Source organism: Phyllostomus discolor, chromosome 2, assembly GCF_004126475.2.
Source record: "Phyllostomus discolor isolate MPI-MPIP mPhyDis1 chromosome 2, mPhyDis1.pri.v3, whole genome shotgun sequence".
Classification (NCBI taxonomy): Eukaryota; Metazoa; Chordata; class Mammalia; order Chiroptera; family Phyllostomidae; genus Phyllostomus; species Phyllostomus discolor.
In genome coordinates, this window is record NC_040904.2 from 160,325,162 (window position 1) to 160,344,810 (window position 19,649).

The 19,649-nt window shown below is 57.9% G+C and overlaps 2 protein-coding genes across 3 annotated transcripts; both read right to left on the reverse strand.

Annotated features, from left to right (window-relative positions):
• Positions 1-100: 100 nt before the first annotated feature.
• On the reverse strand, positions 101-5,096 carry SHMT2 (serine hydroxymethyltransferase 2). 2 transcript variants are annotated; one of them, XM_028532392.2, is made up of 12 exons: positions 4,945-5,096; positions 3,754-3,951; positions 3,177-3,256; positions 2,798-2,998; positions 2,409-2,490; positions 2,126-2,248; positions 1,861-2,000; positions 1,368-1,533; positions 1,090-1,189; positions 849-1,004; positions 661-768; positions 101-568 (listed from the first exon to the last, which is right to left on the reverse strand). In XM_028532392.2, exons 1-12 carry the CDS (start codon positions 4,975-4,977, stop codon positions 441-443), a joined length of 1,515 nt encoding a protein of 504 aa, XP_028388193.1. In that variant the 5' UTR covers positions 4,978-5,096; the 3' UTR covers positions 101-440. The 2 variants fall into 2 exon arrangements, with proteins under 2 accessions (XP_028388193.1, XP_035874655.1); XM_036018762.1 differs by lacking the exon at positions 3,177-3,256.
• Positions 5,097-7,881: 2,785 nt separating this feature from the next.
• NXPH4 (neurexophilin 4) lies at positions 7,882-18,073 on the reverse strand. Its single transcript, XM_028532766.1, has 2 exons — positions 17,870-18,073; positions 7,882-9,425 (listed from the first exon to the last, which is right to left on the reverse strand). Exons 1-2 carry the CDS (start codon positions 17,924-17,926, stop codon positions 8,562-8,564), a joined length of 921 nt encoding a protein of 306 aa, XP_028388567.1. The 5' UTR covers positions 17,927-18,073; the 3' UTR covers positions 7,882-8,561.
• Positions 18,074-19,649: the final 1,576 nt, after the last annotated feature.

A 19,649-nucleotide genomic window follows, 5' to 3' on the forward strand; every position in this document is an offset into this window, starting at 1 on the left:
GGGGCCCTTGTGGTGGTGGTGGGAGGGAAGGGTGGAACACACGGAGGGGGACAAATCACTGCCCAGCCCCGGGGCCCCCCCACAGCAACAGAAGCTTGGGTCAGGTTAGCATTTTATTAGATTAAAAACAGAAAGGAGGGTGTTTACCCAACCTTTCTCTGGCTCATGGGTAACTCCCCCATTCTCAAGAAAGGGCAGGGGGCCTATAACACTGAGATAATGGGAATGTTGGGGGCAGAAAGCCCCCAGCCTCCTTCTTCTAAGCCTTCTTACAAAAAGAAATTTTGGCTACAAATTCTGGGGAGGGAACTATGCCTGGCTCTTCCCCTAAGAGGCCTTCCTTCCTCCAGCAAAAAATTGGAAGACAGGTGACCCCCTCCACTGGTCCAGGCAGAGGAAGAGAGTAATTTTAGTCTGTGAGCCTCATTTCCTTGGTGTCTTCAGTGTTCATCAAAGCCAGGCATGGGGAAGGCCCTGGCAAACTGTTCCACCCGTTGCCTGAGGTCAGCCAGCCGCTGTCTTGTCTCTGGGTCACTGAGCAGGAAGGATTTGAAATCCTGCAGTTTGGCTAGAGAGGGGAGAGGAAAGGTGGTCAGAGCTCAAGGGAAGGCAGGGAGCGCAACCGGCTGGGCTGGCGCAAGGGGCGTCCGGCCTGCTCACCAGTCTTGCTCTTCACCTCCAAACCAATTTTGACCCCTTCATCTATGAACTCCACAACTCTCCGGAAGTCATCCTCACGAAACTGTCGAGAGGTCAAGGCTGGGGCACCTGAGAGACAGGCAGAAGAGGATCAGCATGGCCCAAGCCCACCTGGCAGCCACCCTTACTCCTGGAACCTGGGGTCTCACCTAGCCGAAGGCCCCCTGGGGTGATGGCACTGCGATCTCCAGGACAGGTGTTCTTGTTGGCCGTGATGGACACAAGCTCCAGCACCCGCTCGGCCCGTGCCCCGTCCAGGCCCTTGGGCCGTAGGTCCACCAGCACTAGGTGGTTGTCAGTGCCACCTAAGGCAGGGGGATAGTAAGCGGATGGTGAGCCCTGGGCCTCTGCCTGAGGCTACAGAGACTCTCACCCAACCCTGTGGCTCACCAGACACCAGCGAGTAGCCTCGATCCAACAGGGCATCGGCCATGGCCCGAGCGTTCTTCAGAACCTGCAGGGAGTACTCCCGGAACATGGGGGTGCTGGCCTGCAGATGAGACAGTGGCACCTGGGACCCCAAGTCCTGCCCTCCTACTCTTCCACCTCCAGCATCGCTGTGGCCCCAGCCACGACCCCTCCCCTCCCTCCCAACAGCTCCAACTCCAGTCAGCGAGGTACAGGGCCTGAGTGACCAGGTGCCTCCCCCCAAGAGGAGGCTCCCCCACCTGCTTTAGGGCCACGGCCACTGCAGCGATGGCATGGTTGTGGGGGCCCCCCTGCAGGGACGGGAACACAGCAAAGTTGATTCGGTCCTCAAATGTATAAGGGATCTCCCGGCCAGTCTTGGGGTCCACAGACCGTACCCCTTTCCGGTAAAAGATGAGTCCTGACCTGCATGGGAAGAGGGTGGTAGAATCTAAGCTGAAGAAAAGGGGTAAGGAGTGGGAAGAGCAGAGGAAGCTGGCCGGCCTGGGCCCCTGAGTTGTGCTCGGTTGTGCTGGGTGTGCCTGACGCCAGTGGTCTAGGGGAGCAGACCCACCTTCCCACCCCCAAAAACCCCTGTTGGGGAATTGCCACCAAGGCTGAGAGAAGGAGAATCCTCAGACTGGGTAGAACCCTTCAGGCAGAATGAGTTCCTTTCAGATCCAGCCCAACAGTGCCCTGGAAACAGGACACGAAGACAGCGACAGGCAAGGCCCAATCTCAGGGGAGCCTGACCTGGCCCCTCGAAGGGTCTTGTGAGTGGTAGTGGTGACGACCTCTGCATGCTTGAAAGGTGAGGGGATCACTTTGCCAGCCACCAGGCCACTGATGTGGGCCATGTCCGCCAGCAGGTATGCCTTGACCTCATCACACACCTAGGCAGGGACAGAAACAGGCCTCAGTCTGGGCAGGGCCCAGAGAGGCCTGCCTGAGGCAGTCCCTCCCCCACAGTCTCCCAACCACCCCTCGGGGAGTGGCAGGCACTCCAGGCTCCACTGACCTCTCTCATGCGGGCATAATCAATGAGGCGGGCATAGGCGCTGGTGCCAGCTATGATGAGCCTCGGTCGGAAAAGTCGAGCAGTGATTGCCAGCTGGTCATAGTCAATGAGGCCAGTTTGGGGCTGGACAGAGACAGAAAACTAAAACCCTTAGAAGGAAGCAGGGCAACTCACTCTCCTCCTTGACCCTGAGGGCGGTCCAAGGCTCAGCCCCTTCTTTTCCCAGGAGAAGATTCCCAGGCCCTGCGCAGCTCGCTCCCCACACACTAGAGCACTCACTTACGTTCAGTTTGTAGGGCATAGACTCAAAGAAGATGGATGTAGCCGAAATCCGCTTGACATCAGACATATAGCCATGGGTAAGACTGGGAGGGAAGGAAAGGAAGTAAGAAGGCTTCTAAGCAGAGTGACACCCAGACTTAACCGCTCCTTTCCTGGTCTGCTCCAAAGGCCTCCTCTGGAAAACTGCTCCTAGCATGGACCACCCTCATTGCTCTGTCCACTCTGTGCTGAGCGCTGTTACTGGGGTCTCATCTTCTTCCTGCACCATAACTTGAAGGACAGAGGGAGGCCTGTTCCATCTGCATTGCACATATTAGGTGTTCAATAAATGACTCCTCTCTTATGCCCATGCTGCCCACTGAGCCCATCAGCCACCCCATCCATACTCACTGGCCCCCATCGGGCAGGTCCAGCCCCATGATTCGGTCGTGAGGCTGCAGAAGGGCTGTGTAGGCAGCCAAATTAGCCGGGGACCCCGAATAAGGCTGGACATTGACTCCCCACTGTGCAGGATCCAGGTCAAAGGCCTCCAAGGCCCGGCGCTGACACAGCAGCTCGATTTCATCCACTACCTCTGCTCCCCCATAATATCTGCACAGGAGGGGGCATATCAGGGCACAGAGAAGGGTTTCCACCATGTCCCTTGACCAATGGCAAAGGACCAGGAAGGCTACTTCTCTAAATGCAGCGGGAGAGTGCAGGCAGGTGCCCCCCAGCGGGAGCAGCATCCCTGAAGCTGCCCTCCAGCCCTCTGGTGCCTCACCCTCACCTCTTGCCAGGATAACCCTCCGAGTACTTGTTGTTCAGACAGGACCCCAGGGCCTCCAGCGCAGCTCGGCTGCAGAAGTTCTGGGGTGAGGGGTGGGGGCAATGTCAGAAGGTACTGAGCCCCTTTCCCTGGACTCCCACAGCCCACCCTGCCAGAGTCCCGGGCTGCAAGGAGCTGAGCTCTACAGAAAGCTCTGTTCACTCAGGGTTCCTTGCCAGGCTTAGGGCATGGCCAGAGGCAGCAACCTCAGAAACCCGGCTGCCAGGATAGGCATTCCCAGCAAGGCCACCTTCCACTCATACCTGTGCTTCCAGACTCCTCTTTTCTCTTGGGAGGGAGGAGGGACCAGACTTGACTGTAGGGGCCCTGGAAGGCTCTGGAAGCTCGCTAATGCCCCCATCCCATAACCCAGAATGGCTCTGCCTTTGCTTCAGAGGACAGTAAGAAGAGAGGGAGGTAAGGCCCAGCAGGAAGACCCTGAGTCTGAAAGGGAGATCTGTAGAAATAGCAGTAAGATGACCTGTCACTTCCTGCACCCATGGTGTCCCCAGCCTCGGCCCCTCTCCTCAGGCCCCACCTCTGAGGCAATGAGTTCCAGGCCGCGACACTGCCTGTCCTTCTCCCTCTGCAGCAGCTCCCACATCTCAGGGTCACTGTCTGACAGACTCTCCTGGCCTGTCCAGCCCCTGGTTGCTTCTCCATTCTGGGTCTGGGCTGCCTCACTGTGCTGGCAGCGTATGGCCATCCTGATCAGCTGACCATATCTCTGCAGAGGCTAGAGGAGGAAAAGCCAGGGTCAAATAAAAACATCAGATAGTCTCCCAACAATCATCAGTGATGTTTAGCAGGCCCTCTGGCTCCAAATCCAACAAGCCAGCTGAGCTGTCCAGCCTGCCTGTTTCAGTTTTCACCACCCCCACCTCCAAAAGCCAGTTCTAGAGCCAAGGTTGAGATCAATGTCCAGGGGGTGATTCTGATTCAGTCCATTCACCTCACCTCAGAATCTTCCTCCACCTCGACCCATGAAACACTCTGCAAAGCTACAGGGCAAAGTTTAAAATTTGTCTTCTAGAAGCCAGTGGTTCCAGAGCCTCACCACCCAAAGGAACAAAAGGGTCTTCCCTAGGTAGGGGCTCCATAAACTGATATCCCAGTGGGGGGTGGGGGGAAGAGGTCAAATTGCAAGGGATTAAGACAACAGGCTTAGTTAGAGGTGGTTTTCAGAACAATTGAGGTAGCAGGGTAGATCTTTAGCAGTCCCAGGGCAAGAGGGGTGGGAGTTCTGATGACAGGGAAGCCAAAAACCACATCCAGGCCTCTGGCCTGCTCCTTTTCTACCTCCTTCTAGCCCACAGAGCCGCGCGACCCCTGATGCAAGCAGTGGGGCTTGGTTGCATCATCTGCAGGGCTCAGAACCTAGAGGAAAGACTCAGCTTGCCTGTCCAGGCTGGGAACTCCGCTGTTCGCCAGCACAGGATCTACAGGGCATCCGTTAAGTCCTCTCCCCCAATACCATGTGAAATGAACGGTCACATGTCCCTGGGGCTTGTAATTACCGGAATGGGGAGTGGTCCCAATTATATAGCGCACACCCGGTCTCGGGACCACACCCACAGGTCTCGGGGATTCCCCTAGTTGAGAGTCCGCTTTCAGGGGGCCCAGACCATGTGCGTGGAAAAGCCAGCAGACCCCATAGTTTGTGAATGGATACTACGGTAGGAATGCAGCTTTCTACTAGCCCCCCCAGGCTCCGAAGCCCCATTCTTACCCGAGGTGCCCAGAGCAAAGAAAAGGGCAGCATGCTAAACCGAAGTCGCAGGAGGTCAAGCCACCAACTCTAGCTTGAGAAAGCAAAGGGTCGGAAAAGACTGAACCGAGAGCGCATGCGCAACAAGAGCGAGCGGGAGAAGGAACAGGATTTCAGAGTAGGACCCTACGCATGCGTGGGGCGACTCCTCTATGGTCTTCTGGGAATTGTAGTTTTTTCCACCTTTCTTCCACTTCTTTTCCCCTCTGTAGCCACAGGGTCAGAGGCTGTAGCCTGAAAGGGAGAGATCTGCTGCCTCCTCTCCTCACTGTACTGGAGAGCTTCAGGGTTTCTTTTTTCTTTCTTTTTTCCCCTCTGTCGTCCAGACAACAACAATTTATTGGATGCCTACTGAATACCTAGATTTGTTAGGTTCACTGGAAAATACAACTATTCCTATACAAGCTAGAGAGCCATGGTGCCCCAGAAGGTACCTAGTATGGAAGGGTGAGAGATATGAGTTCAAGTTCCAGCTCTGGGACCAACTAGCAAATTAACCTACATGGGCCTCAGTTTCCTCACTTGTAAATCCATGATAAAATAACATGTGGTGGGGCCCTGGCTGGTGTGCCTCAGTGGACTGAGCACCAGCCTGCAAATCAAAGTATTGCTGGTTTGATTCCTGGTCAGGGCACATGCCTGGGTTTCTGGCCAGGTCCCTAGTTGCAGGTGCGCTTCAGGCAACCAATCGATGTTTCTCTCACACATCACAATCACAACGTTTCTCTCCCTTTCTCCCTCCCTTCCCCTTTCTAAAAATAAATAAATAAAATCTTAAAAAAATAACATGTGGTGAGGTTTAAATGAGACTTTATGTAAACATCTCTAGAATGAATTGTCCTCCCTTCCTCCTCTGACCTACTAACCTGCCTTCTCCTCGGCCATCTCCTCCTCCTGGAACGTCCCAGAGCTGTCGTTGCACTTGCTGAATTTTATTAACTGTTCACCTCATGCCACCCTAGCAATCGGTCAGCTCCCTTTATTTCTCTGGGGCTATCAGTACTTGGAACAGGAAGCGGTCTTGCTTTTAGACTGACTTTCTCTGGCCTCATCCTTTGGGGGTGGGACTCATTGACCTTTCCAGGAGGCTCCCAAACCTGGGCATCAGAAATAGCTAGGAAATAGAATATAAATATATGAATGTGGAGCCTCTCCTTAGTGGTTCTAGTTCAATGGATCTTAAACAGTAGTGGGCATATACCCACTCATGCTAACACAACAAAACCTCTCCTCATGATTCAAATAAGCAGTGATTTTGAGAACCATTGCCTCACACAACAATATTACACATTAATTAGTTCATTCATTCATTCATTCATTCAATATACATATTGAGCTCCTACTCTGTGCCCAGCATGCCATAGCCCTGGACATACGAGTAGATTACTGACTGCTGGGACATGAAGCCATGAACAGGTAACAAAATGCACCTCGTGCAGTTATAGGCAGGGACACCTCACTCCGCTCCCACAGGTCCAAAGAAGAGGGTGGTTGGAGGAGGAGAGGATGGTCTTGGAGGAGGCAGGTTTGTGAGGAAGAGGAGAGGACAATCCATCACAAAGCAAGCTCACATGCAAAATCTCGCTTTATCTCACACTATTTTATTATTGCTTTACAAGTCAGGAAACTAAGGCCCAGATGGGTTAACTAGCTAATCCCAAGCATTTCCACTGGACTCTCATACCAAGCCTCATTAGTCCCCCCTTAGATCTAACCTCCTCCCCCACCCAACTCTCCCCCACCTGTTCTCAGGCCTTTCCAGCAATAAGCCTGGTGTTAGGAGTCCACTGGATTCTTCTTCCTCCAGTCTCTGCCCCAGGACCCCTTCCCACTTCTCCTTTCAGTTGATCTTATTATTCATCCATTCACCTATCCATCCCTCCATCCATCCGGCATCTATCCATCAGATATTTATTTTCCCCTTACTGACTTTTCACTCCCAGGAGTGTCTGGGTCACACTCACCTTTGACTCAGTTTCCTGCTGAAACCCGTGGGCAATCCCCTGAAGACCAGGGCTCTCTCTGGTCCGTACCTTGACCCAGGACTAAAAATGAAGGAAGGCTGAAGACAAGGCGCCGTTCCGTGCGGCAGCTTGTCTGTACCCCCCTCCCTAGTCCCGGTCAGGGGTCCCGAGGGAAGGGGGGCGGCTGAGTTTGAGAACTGCTAATGAAGCCGCAGCCAATTAACGCCCGGGCCAGGGTTGGGGGCGATTAAAATTAGCAGCCGCGGATGCTGGAGTGAGCTGGAGGCGGGGGTGGGGAGGGTGGGCAGCTGGCTGAAGGGGGCCTTGTTTGCCGGAGGCTTGCAGTGGCGACGAAGCCCGGCTTTCCAAACTCTCTCTCGTCCCTCCCCCCACCCCCTCTTCTCAGGCTTCACTCCCTCTCTCCTTCATCCGTCTGCAAACTCAGCGCCCACGAAATTAGGAAGGAAAAGGAAGATCGATGACTCCAGATGCCGCAAACACCGTTCCCCCTCCCCCACCTGCCGCCTCCGGGCAGCCCCGCGGAGCTTAGCAGGTTGTCAGCGCTCTGCTTATGGTGTCCCTGCATCTCCTTAAATGAGAATTCAGGGCCTTTATACCTCCTCCCCAAATCGTCCCAAATAGCTCACTAGTGGTCCCCTCTCAAGTTTAATTTAATCTCCATCCTATCTGCTGCAGTTTCACTCTGCCCGCCTTTGGGAGGAAAATCCCACTTCATGGAGGGATCCTAACCAAGGGTCACCCTCATGCCTATCTGATCTGGTTTTGGATGACCTCCGAGGTGCTAGCTCCATCAACATTTGCCTCAATTTCCCTACGAGCCACCGGATGAGGAGGCCCTGACCAGGTCGGTCTCTGCCAGACATAGAAATCCACACTTTCACCCCTTACCTTACAAAGGTCTCACACAGACTCATATTGGATTTCACTTTATTTTTTGTTCCCTTTCCCATCTGTTTTGGAGTAGAAAAAAAAAATACCACCGAGAGGAAGCAGCCGGAAAGGGGCAGGTGCAGCAGGACTGCAGGGACCGGAGGAAGACAGGCACAGGGCAGAGGCCAGAGTCATCGCCTCTGCCCGGGAGTCTGCTTCCATGACCCTAAATAGGGGTTTGGGGAAAGAGGAACAGGCATATGGCAGGCAGAAGGGAATGGGGACAGGCCGCGGCTTACACGTCTTTACAGTCTTTTCGTGGGGACAGGGTGAAGCAGGAGAACAAGAGCCTGGGGGTAAGAAAGTCGGGTGCGATGAGGGTGTCAGGCCAGGCGTTATTAAAGCTGCGGGCAAAGGGAGTGTCCAGCCCAGCGCCGGGGGCACAAAGGGACTCAACGTGGACATAAAGGACGCTGGGACCGCCTATTCTGGGGCTGCTGTCTAGTTCCCCCACTTTGGGGTGTAGCTGAGGGGGCAGCAAAGGCATTCCCCGTAAGGACAAGGGGACCCACGCCAGCTGATAGTCCCCGGAAGGGCTGTTCCTCTCCGCCCCCAGAATGGAAGGGTGGAAGCGGCCACAAGAGTTTCGGGGCACAGGGAGGAGTCTCAATTAGGGGGGTGGGATTGGCGGGAAGTTCAGGGCCGGGGCGAGGGCAAAGTGCACTATCCGAAGTAGGGGTGCTCGCTCTGGAAGTTATAGTCTGGGCACACCTTCTGCACTAGTTTGTAGTCAAAGCTGAGGAAGGAGACGAAGATGCAAATGACTTTGAAGGGCTTGGCACAGAGCCAGGCGGCCTGACTCTGCGTGTGCTCGGTGAAGCACACCTGCGATGGGTCGTACAGGCACGGGCGGTGCTTGCGCGCGCGGTTCGTCTTCTCATACTCCACGTGACAATTGAAAGCGCGTGACTCTTTGGCCCCGGGCACTCCCAGCGCGCCCCCAAGTGGGCCGGCCAGAGCGCCCCCCAGGGTGCCTCCTAACCCCGCCCCTGCGGCCGTGAGCCCCAGCGGGGGCCCCAGCCCAGGGAGGACCCCTTCCAAGGCCAGCGTAGACTGCAGAGGGTGGGGGGCGTGGCTCGGCAGCCACAGGCCCCCAAACTCCACGCGTTTGGAGGGCGGCACGATACTAACGCTGAGGTTTCCCAGGCTGGACGAATTGTGGCGGAAGTACACGCTGAAAGTCCCATTCACGTGGTCCACGATCTTGCCGGTCACCAGCAGTGAGAATTTGAGGGTGTGCACCCGGAAGTAGAAGTCCCCCCAGCCAAAGATCTTTTTGGCGCGGCCCGCTTTGATAGACGGCTTTCTCTTGGTGCGCTGCACGGGTAGCGCCCCCGCAACCCCCACCCGGGACAGGGCCTCGGTGTGGTTAGCCGGCCAGGCCCAGCTCCAGGCGCGGGCGGTGCCCAGGCCGTGGGAAGACTTCGCCGCCTGGAGCCGTTGGCCAGGGCCGCCCCCTTCGGCCGCAGAGGAGGGCAGCTCCAAGTACTGCGGCCTCCCGGATTCCGGTATCTGGGCACTGACGGCCTGTGGGCGAAGAAAGAGAAAGAAAAAAGGGACGCTGGAGTTGTCCCTGGCCCCCCTACCAGGGCTTTACCCATGCCAGCGCCTTTGCACAGCCACTAGGAGACCAAATGGAATCGGTCAGCCCTCAGCGAGAGGTTCAGGGAGTGTGCATTGGAGTAGACCTGCAGCCCTTAACGCTCTGTGGTCTCGGCCAAGTCACTTCACCTATCTGGGCCTCAGTTTCTACACCTGTAAAATGATACTGAGGATCCTCATGTTCTCCAATGCAGCTGAGAAAGCCCAAGCCAATGTGGGCTTGAATAGGGGGACTGGCCCTCGGTCTCCTCCAGCCTGGAGACTGGTTGGTTCAGAGCAGCAATTTTTCAACCTTTTTTATCTCATGGCACATATAAACTAATTACTAGAATTCTGTGGCACACCAAAAAATATATATTTTGCCAAGCTGACCCCCAAAATAGGTATCAATTTGCTATTATACCAGATGGCTATTGTGTTGGTTATTGTCATTTTTTAATTTGACAACCTAAGGGAAAAGAAGTCATGCCCCTGACTAAACAGTAAGGTAGCGCCTATTTTAAAAATTCTTCCTGGCTGGCATAGCTCAGTGGATTGAGCATGGGCTGTGAACCAGGCATCACAGGTTCAATTCCCAGTCAGGGTACATGCCTGGGTTGCAGGCCATGGCCCCCAACAACCGCACATTGATGTTTTTCTCTCTCTCTCTCCCTTCCCTCTCTAAAATAATAAATAAATAAAATCTTAAAAAAAAAAAAAAAAAAAGCCCTGGCTGGCGTAGCTCAGTGGATTGAGCATGGGCTGGGAACCAAAGTGTCCCAGGTTCGATTCCCAGCCAGGGTACATTCCTGGGTTGCAGGCCATAACCCCCAGCAACCGCACATTGATCTCTCTCTCTCTCTCTCTCTCTCTCTCTCCCCCTTCCTTCCCTCCCTAAAAATAAATAAATAAAATCTTTTAAAAAAATTCTTGGACACGCCAGTGTGCTGTGGCACGTGGATTGAAAATCACTGGTTTACAGCAATGGGCCAGGGAGAAGCCGGACTCAGGCAAGTGAGGCCATGACCCCTGTCAGCACCCAACATCAAGAAAGAGGTGAAGACCTCCAGATGGCCCTGCGGAGACTACAGCCCCCACCTGGGCCTCATCCTCTACACCCCCTTGTGGGGAGGAGTATGGGAAACCGGTAGAGTCGAGGAGGAGAGCAGTGGAGAGAGTCTGGGAGCTGTGGGTTAAGGCTTGGGCAACACTGGGGTACTCCTCCTCGCTTCCAGTGCTCCTGCTCTGTGGGGGAGGCTGCCTGGTGGTTCTTCCCTGGGCTCAGAGGTGGCAGGAGGAGCCGCCCTAGCTCGCCCCCACCCGTCTCCTTGTGTCTCAGGTGGCGGCGATCTGGGAGACAGCGCAGGCAAGAGTACAAGATAGATAGAGAGGCGGGAGCAGCGGGGCCAGGCCCAGGCTATCAATTATCTGGGGGTGGGGGTGTAGGGGTGGCCGGGAGTGAAGGAGACAGGCGGTCAGAGCTAGAAGAAGAAATATGGAGATGCTGCTCCAGCAAGGGACTGGGAGGGAGAGAAGCCGTGCTTGTCAGAGTGTGTCAGTCAGACTGTGCTAGCTGTGGCTGTTAGGGTGGCCTTTACTGCCTGTGGGTTCGGAGTGGGGGAAGGGCACACTGCCTGAGTCACTTTGGGGTGGTTGTGGCTCCGTTAGCCCAGGATGGCTGTATTGCGTGTCTGTCTACTTGGAGTGGTTGTGTGTGCGCGCAGCTATGGTGGTGGGTGTATGTTGGCCCGGGGTGGCTGTGCTGGGGACTATGCGTGTGGCCCATGTCATCGCATGTGCCTGTGTGTCTGTCTGTGCCCCGGTGTATCAGTCTGTGGAGGATGTGTGTGTGTGTTTGTCTGCCTGCTTGTGGTGACTGACTGTGGGCTGTGTTCGTCTGTGATGCTACGTGTGCGTGCCCAGGCGGTACATGTGCCTGCATTGCGTGTGGGCCTGGCTTAGCTGTGTGTGTGAATCTGAGTGAAGCTGTGTATCAGTTGGTGGTGGTTGCATCTGTGTGGCTGGTATTAGTTGTACACCCGGGTTGGCTGTGTGTGATTCTCTGGGTGTGTCACTTTTCCTGTGTGAGTTCCTGGCATCCTGTGTCCCTGTGTCCAGCTCCTCCTGAAGGGTATGTGTCAGTACATCCATGATGATGGAACAACGCTCTCTCAGCGTCCCCAGGAGGGGCCGCATGTGTGTGAGTTGTCTATGAACAGTCTCTGCTGACTGAGCCCTGGGTAGGTGAAGAGGCCTGACAGCACGGGTGTCCCCCTCTGGGTTGTGTACACCCGTGTGTATACACCACACGTCCACCGGGGACAGGGACGGCAGAGTCAAGCTGCTGGGCTAGAATCTCCACCGCCTGGTCCCCATCCCTGCAGCGCTGCGATCCTGGGTTATTAATGCAGCCGCCACCGGATCATCATACATATTTATCGCCCCCCTCATTCCTCCTCCCATCCATACCTCCTCCCAGCTCAGGTGAGGGGTGCGGGGGTGCATGAGTGATTGACTCAGACAGATGTGCTTGAGCTGGCAGCTAACGCCCTGAGGGTGGGCCTGAGAGGGGCTGGGGGGAAGGGGTCCTAGGTCACAGGAGGAGGGGGAAGGGCCTCCCAGAAGGAAAGGCCAAGGCTCCAGGAAGTGGGCTTGGAGAGGGCAGAGCTGGAGCCCCAGGAAGGGCTTTGGACGAAGTGTGTGAAGCTTGAAGCTCCGAGGGCGAGTGGAAGGGTGGGGCTCGGGGGGTCCATCTGAACTCTGACACCTCACCTCCTCACCCTCTGGGCCTAACCACTGCATTTTCCAGGGACTTCCATCAGTCCCTGAAGCATGCTGCTGCAGACCCCAAATGCCTCTGAGCCACCCCGCCCCAAGCACACCCCAGCAGCACCCCAAGTCCTGCACCCTGCCTAGGAGGCTGATTCCGTCCAGCAACCTCTCCCAGGCAGGGGCTGGGCCAAGGGAGCGGGTTTGGCTGGGCAGGGAGGGTGCCAGGTGTTCGCCCTCTGATCCCAGACAAATTGCTGTCTGTGCTTCTCTGGTCCTGGCAGATCCCTGGGCTTGGGGCACCCGCACCCCCACTGGCCCATAGGAGACAGCCAAGATAAGAAGAAAGAGCTGGGGGCGGGGGTGCGGCCAAAGCAACCTCGCAGTGGGGGTGGGAGCTCGGACAGAGAGGGGCGAGAGTCTGCGAGGAAACGAGCCGAGAAATGGGAACATGGAACAAAATAAAATCAAATCCTCCCTCTGGCTCCCTTGCCCGCCCGCTCCCGCTCCCTCTCCAGCTCTCCTTCTCTCACTGTGTCTCCGTCTCTCTCTCTCCGACTCTCCTCTCAGTCTCTCCGTCTCTTCCTCACTCTGTCTCTAATTTCCCTTTACGATTCTGTTTTTCTCCCCGATTCTGTCTCTGTGATTCTTTCCCTGTCTCAGATTGTCTGTCTCTCACCGGCTGTGGGCGGGGGTGGCAGTGAGGGGAAAACAGGGTGACAACGGAGCCCCTCTTTGCCCAGAATCCATGGTACTGCCCACCCCCACCTTCTAGGACCAACAGGAGAGCAGGGTGTTGTCCGAGGAGGGGTCCTTCTCCATCCAGAGCTGGTTTAATTAAGCTAATTGAGCGCGGTGACATTTGCAGAGGGGAGAGGCTAGCCAGGCTGTCGGCTGCAGTGGGGCGGGGGGGGGGGGGGGTGTTCGGTGGCAGACAGGGATGAGGGGTGGGTGGGGGGTGTGCTTCACCAAGCGCCTCCAGGCCCGAGCAGGGTGGGAGCAGAGCCAGGAGCGCTTTGCCCCCAAGGCAGCGAGCCCACACACTGGAGGGGAGTTGAGGCTGCCTCTAGCTGCTGAACAAACTCTGCGGGGGGGGGGGTGCTGTTTTGGAATGGGACCGCTAGGAATGGGGGGAGGATCAGACTGTCGGCCCCCCAGCCGCATTGCAGGGCGCACCTCTCCCGGGCCTCCAGACTGGTCGGTAGCTCCTTTCCTGCTGTGTGGGTCAGGCGGGGCTGTTGAAGATTCCTGCGGGGGAGGGGAGGCACCCTGTGGTTGGGGAGGGAACAGTGCTCCAGCCTGGGTCCCGACGAGGAGGGAAGAGTGTCCTGAGCCCTTGCACCCAGCAATAGGCAGGGGCACTGCAGTCAGGGCCGGGGGGAGTGGCTGGGTCTGGCTGGGAACGAGGGATGGAGACAGGGGTGAGGACAGAAGTGGAGTGGGCAGGCCAGGCCAGGCCAGGGCGAGGGCTGGGACAGAAGTGGAGAGGGACTGGGAGCGCTGACCTGGAAGGCACGGGTACTGGGCACACAGAGGAGGATGGAGCCAGGGTAGGGACAGGGATGAAGCCTGGAGCGGGGATGAAGAGGAGATCAGAAATGGTGGACAGGCACTGGGCAGAGACAGGGATGCTGGTGGGGTAGGGACCAGGGGGAGGAAGATGGGGACAGAATGGGATGGGAACCAAAATGAGCAGGAGGAGGACGGGGGTGGTGGGTGAGGTCTGGGCACTGGGGACAGGCAGGCATGAAGAAGGGACAGGGGTTGGGGGATGGGGTGCGGGTGGGAACAGAAATGGGGGGTGGGAATGGTTGTTGGGCAGAAACAGGGATGCTGAGGGGGTACAGGCACCCAGGGGATGGGGATCGGAAATACAAACGAGGACTGGAATGAGAAAGCCGGGGTAAGTAAGGGAGTGGACAAAAGGGACAGAGACAGGAGCTGAGGACAGGTGTGGGAGACAAGTCAGAGGAAGAGGCAGAGGGGAAGGACTAGGCTGGGGGGTGGGGACAGGCAGGTGGAGGTGCAGACACCTCCCTCCAGACTCTATTAGAGTGTGAGGGGGCGGGGTCCGCTGCCGGGGCCAGCTCTGCCCTTGGGCCGGAACCCACCTCCCCCTCAGCCCCGCCTGCCCGCCTGCTCTCGGCCTGCAGCGCAAGGCTCACCGTTATCTGAATTTTGATTTTATTTTATTTTATTTTATTTCCCTGCTTCCTAGAGCCGGCGCGGTCCCCCCGGGAACAGCGCCCCCCGCCCCCGCCCCGCGCCTCACTTTATTATTGCAATAAATGTGCCTATAAAGGCGCGGGCTCCGGGGCGCGGTGGGGTGGGGGCAGGCGGGAGCCGCAGAGCGGGGATGTAATTTCCCGAAGCCGAAGCCGGAGGGGGAGTGGGCGGGGTGGAGATGGAGGAGGGGTAGGCGAGGGAGAGGGGGGAGACTCGCCAATTTCCAGCGCTCAAGGCAGCGTTCCCTGCTCTCCATCCCCACCCCACAGCTCACTTCCACCCCACGCCCGGAAACTCCCCGCTGCGCCCCTGCATCGCCCGAGCCCTGGGACCCTCACGCCCCCCACCTGACCCTGCCCTTTCTCTGTTATCTGTCCTCCTCCAGGACCCCACCCGGGTGAAGTTGCAGGGCTCTGTCCGAAGTTCCCTGTCTCCTTGCCAATGACTTGCTTCTCTCTGACCCCTGCGATGCCCTCTTCACTTACCTGGTCTCTCCATGTTATGTCGCCCCTTCCCAACGATCCTGTCTCCGACCCTGGGGATCCTTTTCACCTTGCTTCTGCCCCTTGGTTACCTCACTACCCCACGTCTCCTTCCGTCACCCGGTCCTGGGTCTCCAGCTCCTCCCTGGCTCTCACCCACGGACACTCTAGGTTTCTCCAGTGGGCACCCCTCCCATCCTCACAGGCCTGGGCCCAAGGGGGCTGTCTCAGCGAACCCCCCTCCTGTGCCCCTAGCCCACCTGCGCCCTGAGTGTCCCCAAATCCCTACCAACATCTCTGGGCCCTATCCCAGGCTGCACGTGCCTAAGTGGCCCAGCCAGAGATTAGGCGGGGGGCTAGAGAGGGTGATGGAGGCGGGAGGAGTAAGCTGGACGTGTGGCTGAGTCCAGCTGGTTCTGAGACTCGATTGGACTTAATCCTTCCCCCAGGCAACATGGAGCTGGACGGTCCCACAGGGCCCCACCCTTGCCCTCCCCAAGCTAATTAGTAATTAGTGATTAGTGATTAGTAACTATTGATCGCCTGCTGCTTCTCCCAGTAGATAGATGCTTTGGCAAGGAGTGGGGAAGACAGAGAGGGCGAGAACGAGTCAGAGAGACCGGGCTGTATTAGAAAGACCCTGAAGAAGACCTGGCCCAGAGGGCAGGGCCCCAGGGTCCGTGGAAGCCAGGAGTCCCAAGTCCTGAAAGGAGACAAGGATCCTGTAGCGCAGAGTGGGGAGAAAGACCTCCGGCAGGGGGGCCAGCGAGCAGGGTGGGAGAACGCAGGGTTGTTGTTGGGGACAGTTAGGGTTTCCCAAAGAGCTGCCCTGGAAACTGTTCCCCACCAGCCCCTTACCCAGTGTCCACCCACTGCCAGCCCTGGCACTGAGACAGCCCTGACCACACACACGCCCGGATACATGTACACGTCCTGAGGCTTACAGCCCAATATCCACACTCGAGTGCACTCCAAACCACCAAGACACCGACACACAATCTCCAGACCTCGGAGACTCACACAGGGCCGCAGCACACAGGTGCACTGGAGCCCCACCTTGGGGTGCACACATGTGCACAGGTCACACTCACAGGTGCACACGAGTACACAGATGCTCCAATACACACACTTTTCTACACACACTCCCCCCACACAATTGTACATATCCTCACACCCACAGCCTGTGCACACAGGTAAACCCCTTCTCGCATGCACATGAGCCTGGCTAAATGGCAGCTGCACACTCCCCCACTGACTCCTGCAGGGAGACCCAGGGCTGCAGCCTCGCACACTCGGGGAGGTCCCCATCGCTCACATCCTCACGCTCATGCTCCCTCAAGTCTCTACCAGATGTTTCATCCCCCTTCAGGGGGCAAAGGAAATTAAACCAGATCTGTCCACCGGGGAGTTTATGTGACGGGGAGAGTGGTGAGGAGAGTGGAAGGAAATAGACAGAAGGGGGCAGGGGAGTACCATTCCTCCTTCTGCTCCCCCAGCCTTCACAAACAGAAGGTTTGTGGTTATGGGGCCACAGACCCCCTTGCAGTCCTCTAAGGGCAGAGCTGGGCAGCAAGTACAAAAGAAGTTCCAGCTAGTGGAAGCAGTTTCTGGGGGGAGGGGGCTCCTCGGCCCATCTTCCAGCCCCTCAAGGTCATCAGGCTGGTTTGAGAGAATCAGGGAGTTGAATCGCCAGCTTCACTGGGCACCCCTGCCCTGCTGGAGTGGCTAAGTGTGATTTGGCTGAGCAGGTGTGTGTGGGTCCCCGTGTGAGGGGCAGAGTACACCCCTTCCAGACTCTTCAGGGGCTTCGGGGTGGGTGCAGGGAGTAGGGGTTTGGGAAGCCACCTGCCTGCCCCCAGACTAGCTAGGTTACAGTCGGGGCGCAGGAAACAGGGAAGCCGCGGCCAGGGGAGCTGGTTAAAGGAGACAGAGGGCCGGGGCCTAGGTCCCCACTGTGGGACACGCAGCGGGGCACGGATGGCTGCACTGTGCAGCAGGCACTGGCACTCACCCCCTCAGAGCCAACACCGCACGCCGTACCAGCGCACACTCGCACCTTGGTCCCCAGCACTAGTCACCCAAGCCTGGCTGCCCCGGACACATACGTGTACACAGGTGAACACACGCTGCCCCACACACTACACCAGCACAAGTGAGCACACCATGTACACGAGTTGAAGCCTCCAAGTCAGGAGGGAGGCAGGTCAAGTCTGGGCCCCCTTAGCCTCTGGGTCCTCAAGGAAAGAGTCAGCCTAAGGAGATGGGGACAGGGAGGGGACCGGAGGAGGGGCTCCCCTTCCAGACAGCCCCTACCCACTGTCAGCCGGCGCCAGAGAGGGGTGTGTCTGTGAGGTTGTGCAGGGGAGCCTGTGTCTCCGCGGGAAATGCGATGGGAGATTGTAGCCTAGTTCGGCCGCATCTGTGTGCGCCCGTGTGTGCGCGCGTGTGTTCGGGCGGTGTATGTTCGGAACACAGTGCCCACCTGGCATGGTAACAAGTGCAGAGAAGAGAAATGCGAATGCGTGAGTGGAGGGGTGGAAGGACAGACAGCAAGGGTGGCGAGCGAGGTTGGCGCGGCAAGGCGGCAAGGCTGACACCCTGCTGGCTTGTCTGTCTGTCTCGCACTCCCGCTCCGTCTGGCGCACTCGCAGGTCTTGTTTCGTCCCTTCCCCCGCCCCTCCCGAAGCCAGATCCGAGTCGGGGCCCCGTCCCTGCCCCCGCCCCTGCCCCTCAGCCAACTTGCGTTGGGAGAGCGCCTGTCCTGGATCGGGGAGTCTGTAGTCTGCGTCTCCCACGCCGCACAAAGTTGGGATGCTCAGGGCTGGAGGCGGGGAGGGTTCACGGAGCCCCTAGCATTCTGGGACCTTTGCGTCCCGGACCCCGGAGCTCGCGTTGCAGCCCTGCTGCCCTTACCTTCCTCAGGAGCCACGGGCCAAAGAGCAAGAGAAGCCATTCCGGGAGCAGCCGCATCTTCCCAGGCGGCGAGCGGGGAGGGTGGGGTGGGTCCGGGGGAAGGCAGTTGCCTGGCCGAGGGCAAGGGGCTCTGGGCTGGCGCGCCGGGGGTGGCTGCGGGAGCCGCGGAGTCGCGGCGAGGCCGGCGGACTGAGCGCGCGGAGCGAGCGCGGCGCTGGGGGCGGGGCGCGGGCGGGGGAGAAAGTTGGGTCGGACTCGGCGGCGGGCGGGGGCGGGGCTCCGCGGCGCTCCAATCCCGGCCGCGCCCTGCGCGCCCCCTCCCGCCCGGCTGGGGGCAACGAAGGTGACTTTCACCCTGTCACGCCCCGGACACGCCCCCGGCCCAGGTGTGAAGTGGCGAGGGCGGCGGGACTGGGGCGGTGAGCCTGAGAGGCTGGGTGTGTGCACGGCGGAGGAATAGGGCAGGGCGTGGGGCTCGAGCCCTGGGACAGTGTCCCCAAAGGGCCCAGCACCACCAGGGTCCCTCGATGCTCCAGGCCAGGGTGGGTCCCGGAGCCACAGCAGGGTCGGGGCCGAGGTGAAGGCGGGTGGAACCTCGGGCGTCTGCCGCCGCCTTGCAGCGCTGACGGGGATGGATGGGCGCCCCGCGGCTCATTCGGCCGAGAGATGAGAATCATTGATCACGGACGGAAACCCCATCACGTCTGTCAATAGGGCTGACAAACGGCGCGCCGCCTGCACCCCTGCCCCCGGGGCACCTCCACAGTCTCAGGACTCCTCTGCTAGACTGGCCGTTCACCTTTGCCCCTCGCCCCCAATCGTTGACCCCCACCCCGCGTGTCCCAGAGCGTCCCTGCGTGGGGGTTGGGCAGGAAGTCCCTTTCAGAGCCGCCTTGCCTGGCCTATTGGTGCAATATCTATCCCTTCCCTCTCGGTGTCCCATCTTTCACCATGAACTCCTCTCCATCCTCGTCCCCTTCCTCCTCTGTCTCTGTCCTTGTCTCCGTCCCCAGCTTCCTCTCTGTCCCTATCCTCTTGGCTGTTTCTTCACCGCTCCCTCCTCCCCCTAGTCAGTCTCTCTCTCACCTCTCTCTCTCTGTCTCTCGCTCTCTCCCCCTGCCCGGGGAGTCCTCAGCTGTCAGATGTTGCTATGCACTGAGGCTGTGGCTAAGGTGGTGGTATGACCGACACCTAGACAGGTAGAGATAGGGACAGAGAAAGATAGGAGCAAGCTGAGACAGAGAGACAAGCATGGAGATAGAGAGACAGGCACACACCCTGACACCAACCCTCCCCCCAGGTGTGCACATAGATGCCTTCACAGAGGTGGACCATACCATAGAGGTGAGCACAAAGGCAGAGAGAAACACATTCACGCAGAGACCAGCACACACTAGAGACACACTGACACACAGATGGACACACTTGGTTTACACACACACAGGAGCACACATAGAGACAGACAAATGCACAGCTGCACCATGAGACAAGTATACCCAACCAGGTACTCAGAGCCCACCCTGCTTCCTTGCCTGGGCAGAGAGGCAAACCTCTAGACAGAGATGGACACACACACAGGTGTACGCTGGCACTGGCAGCCCAAAAGGCAAGCCCAGGCGTGTACAGATAGATAGAGGGATGTGACCAAGGCACACACAAAGGATCAGGGATGCAGGGAAGATGAAGCAAAGACAGACAGTAGCCAGGAGGCAGGAACCTGGGTGCTAGTGGGGCAGAGAGGAGAAAGGCAGGAAGGGGCAAGAGTGGCCAGGCCCTATGC

What these genes read in the sequence shown, in the direction of transcription:
- SHMT2 (XM_028532392.2), bottom strand. Translation starts at nt 4,977, where the DNA reads ATGCTGCCCTTTTCTTTGCTCTGGGCACCTCGG. An exon ending in AAGACCCTTCGAGGGGCCAG is followed by an intron (nt 1,534 to 1,860) that starts GTCAGGCTCCCC and finishes CTTCCCATGCAG; the next exon opens with GTCAGGACTCATCTTTTACC. An exon ending in CCCAGGGGGCCTTCGGCTAG is followed by an intron (nt 769 to 848) that starts GTGAGACCCCAG and finishes CCTGTCTCTCAG; the next exon opens with GTGCCCCAGCCTTGACCTCT.
- NXPH4 (XM_028532766.1), bottom strand. Translation starts at nt 17,926, where the DNA reads ATGCGGCTGCTCCCGGAATGGCTTCTCTTGCTCTTTGGCCCGTGGCTC. An exon ending in GCCCGTGGCTCCTGAGGAAG is followed by an intron (nt 9,426 to 17,869) that starts GTAAGGGCAGCA and finishes CTTCGCCCACAG; the next exon opens with GCCGTCAGTGCCCAGATACC.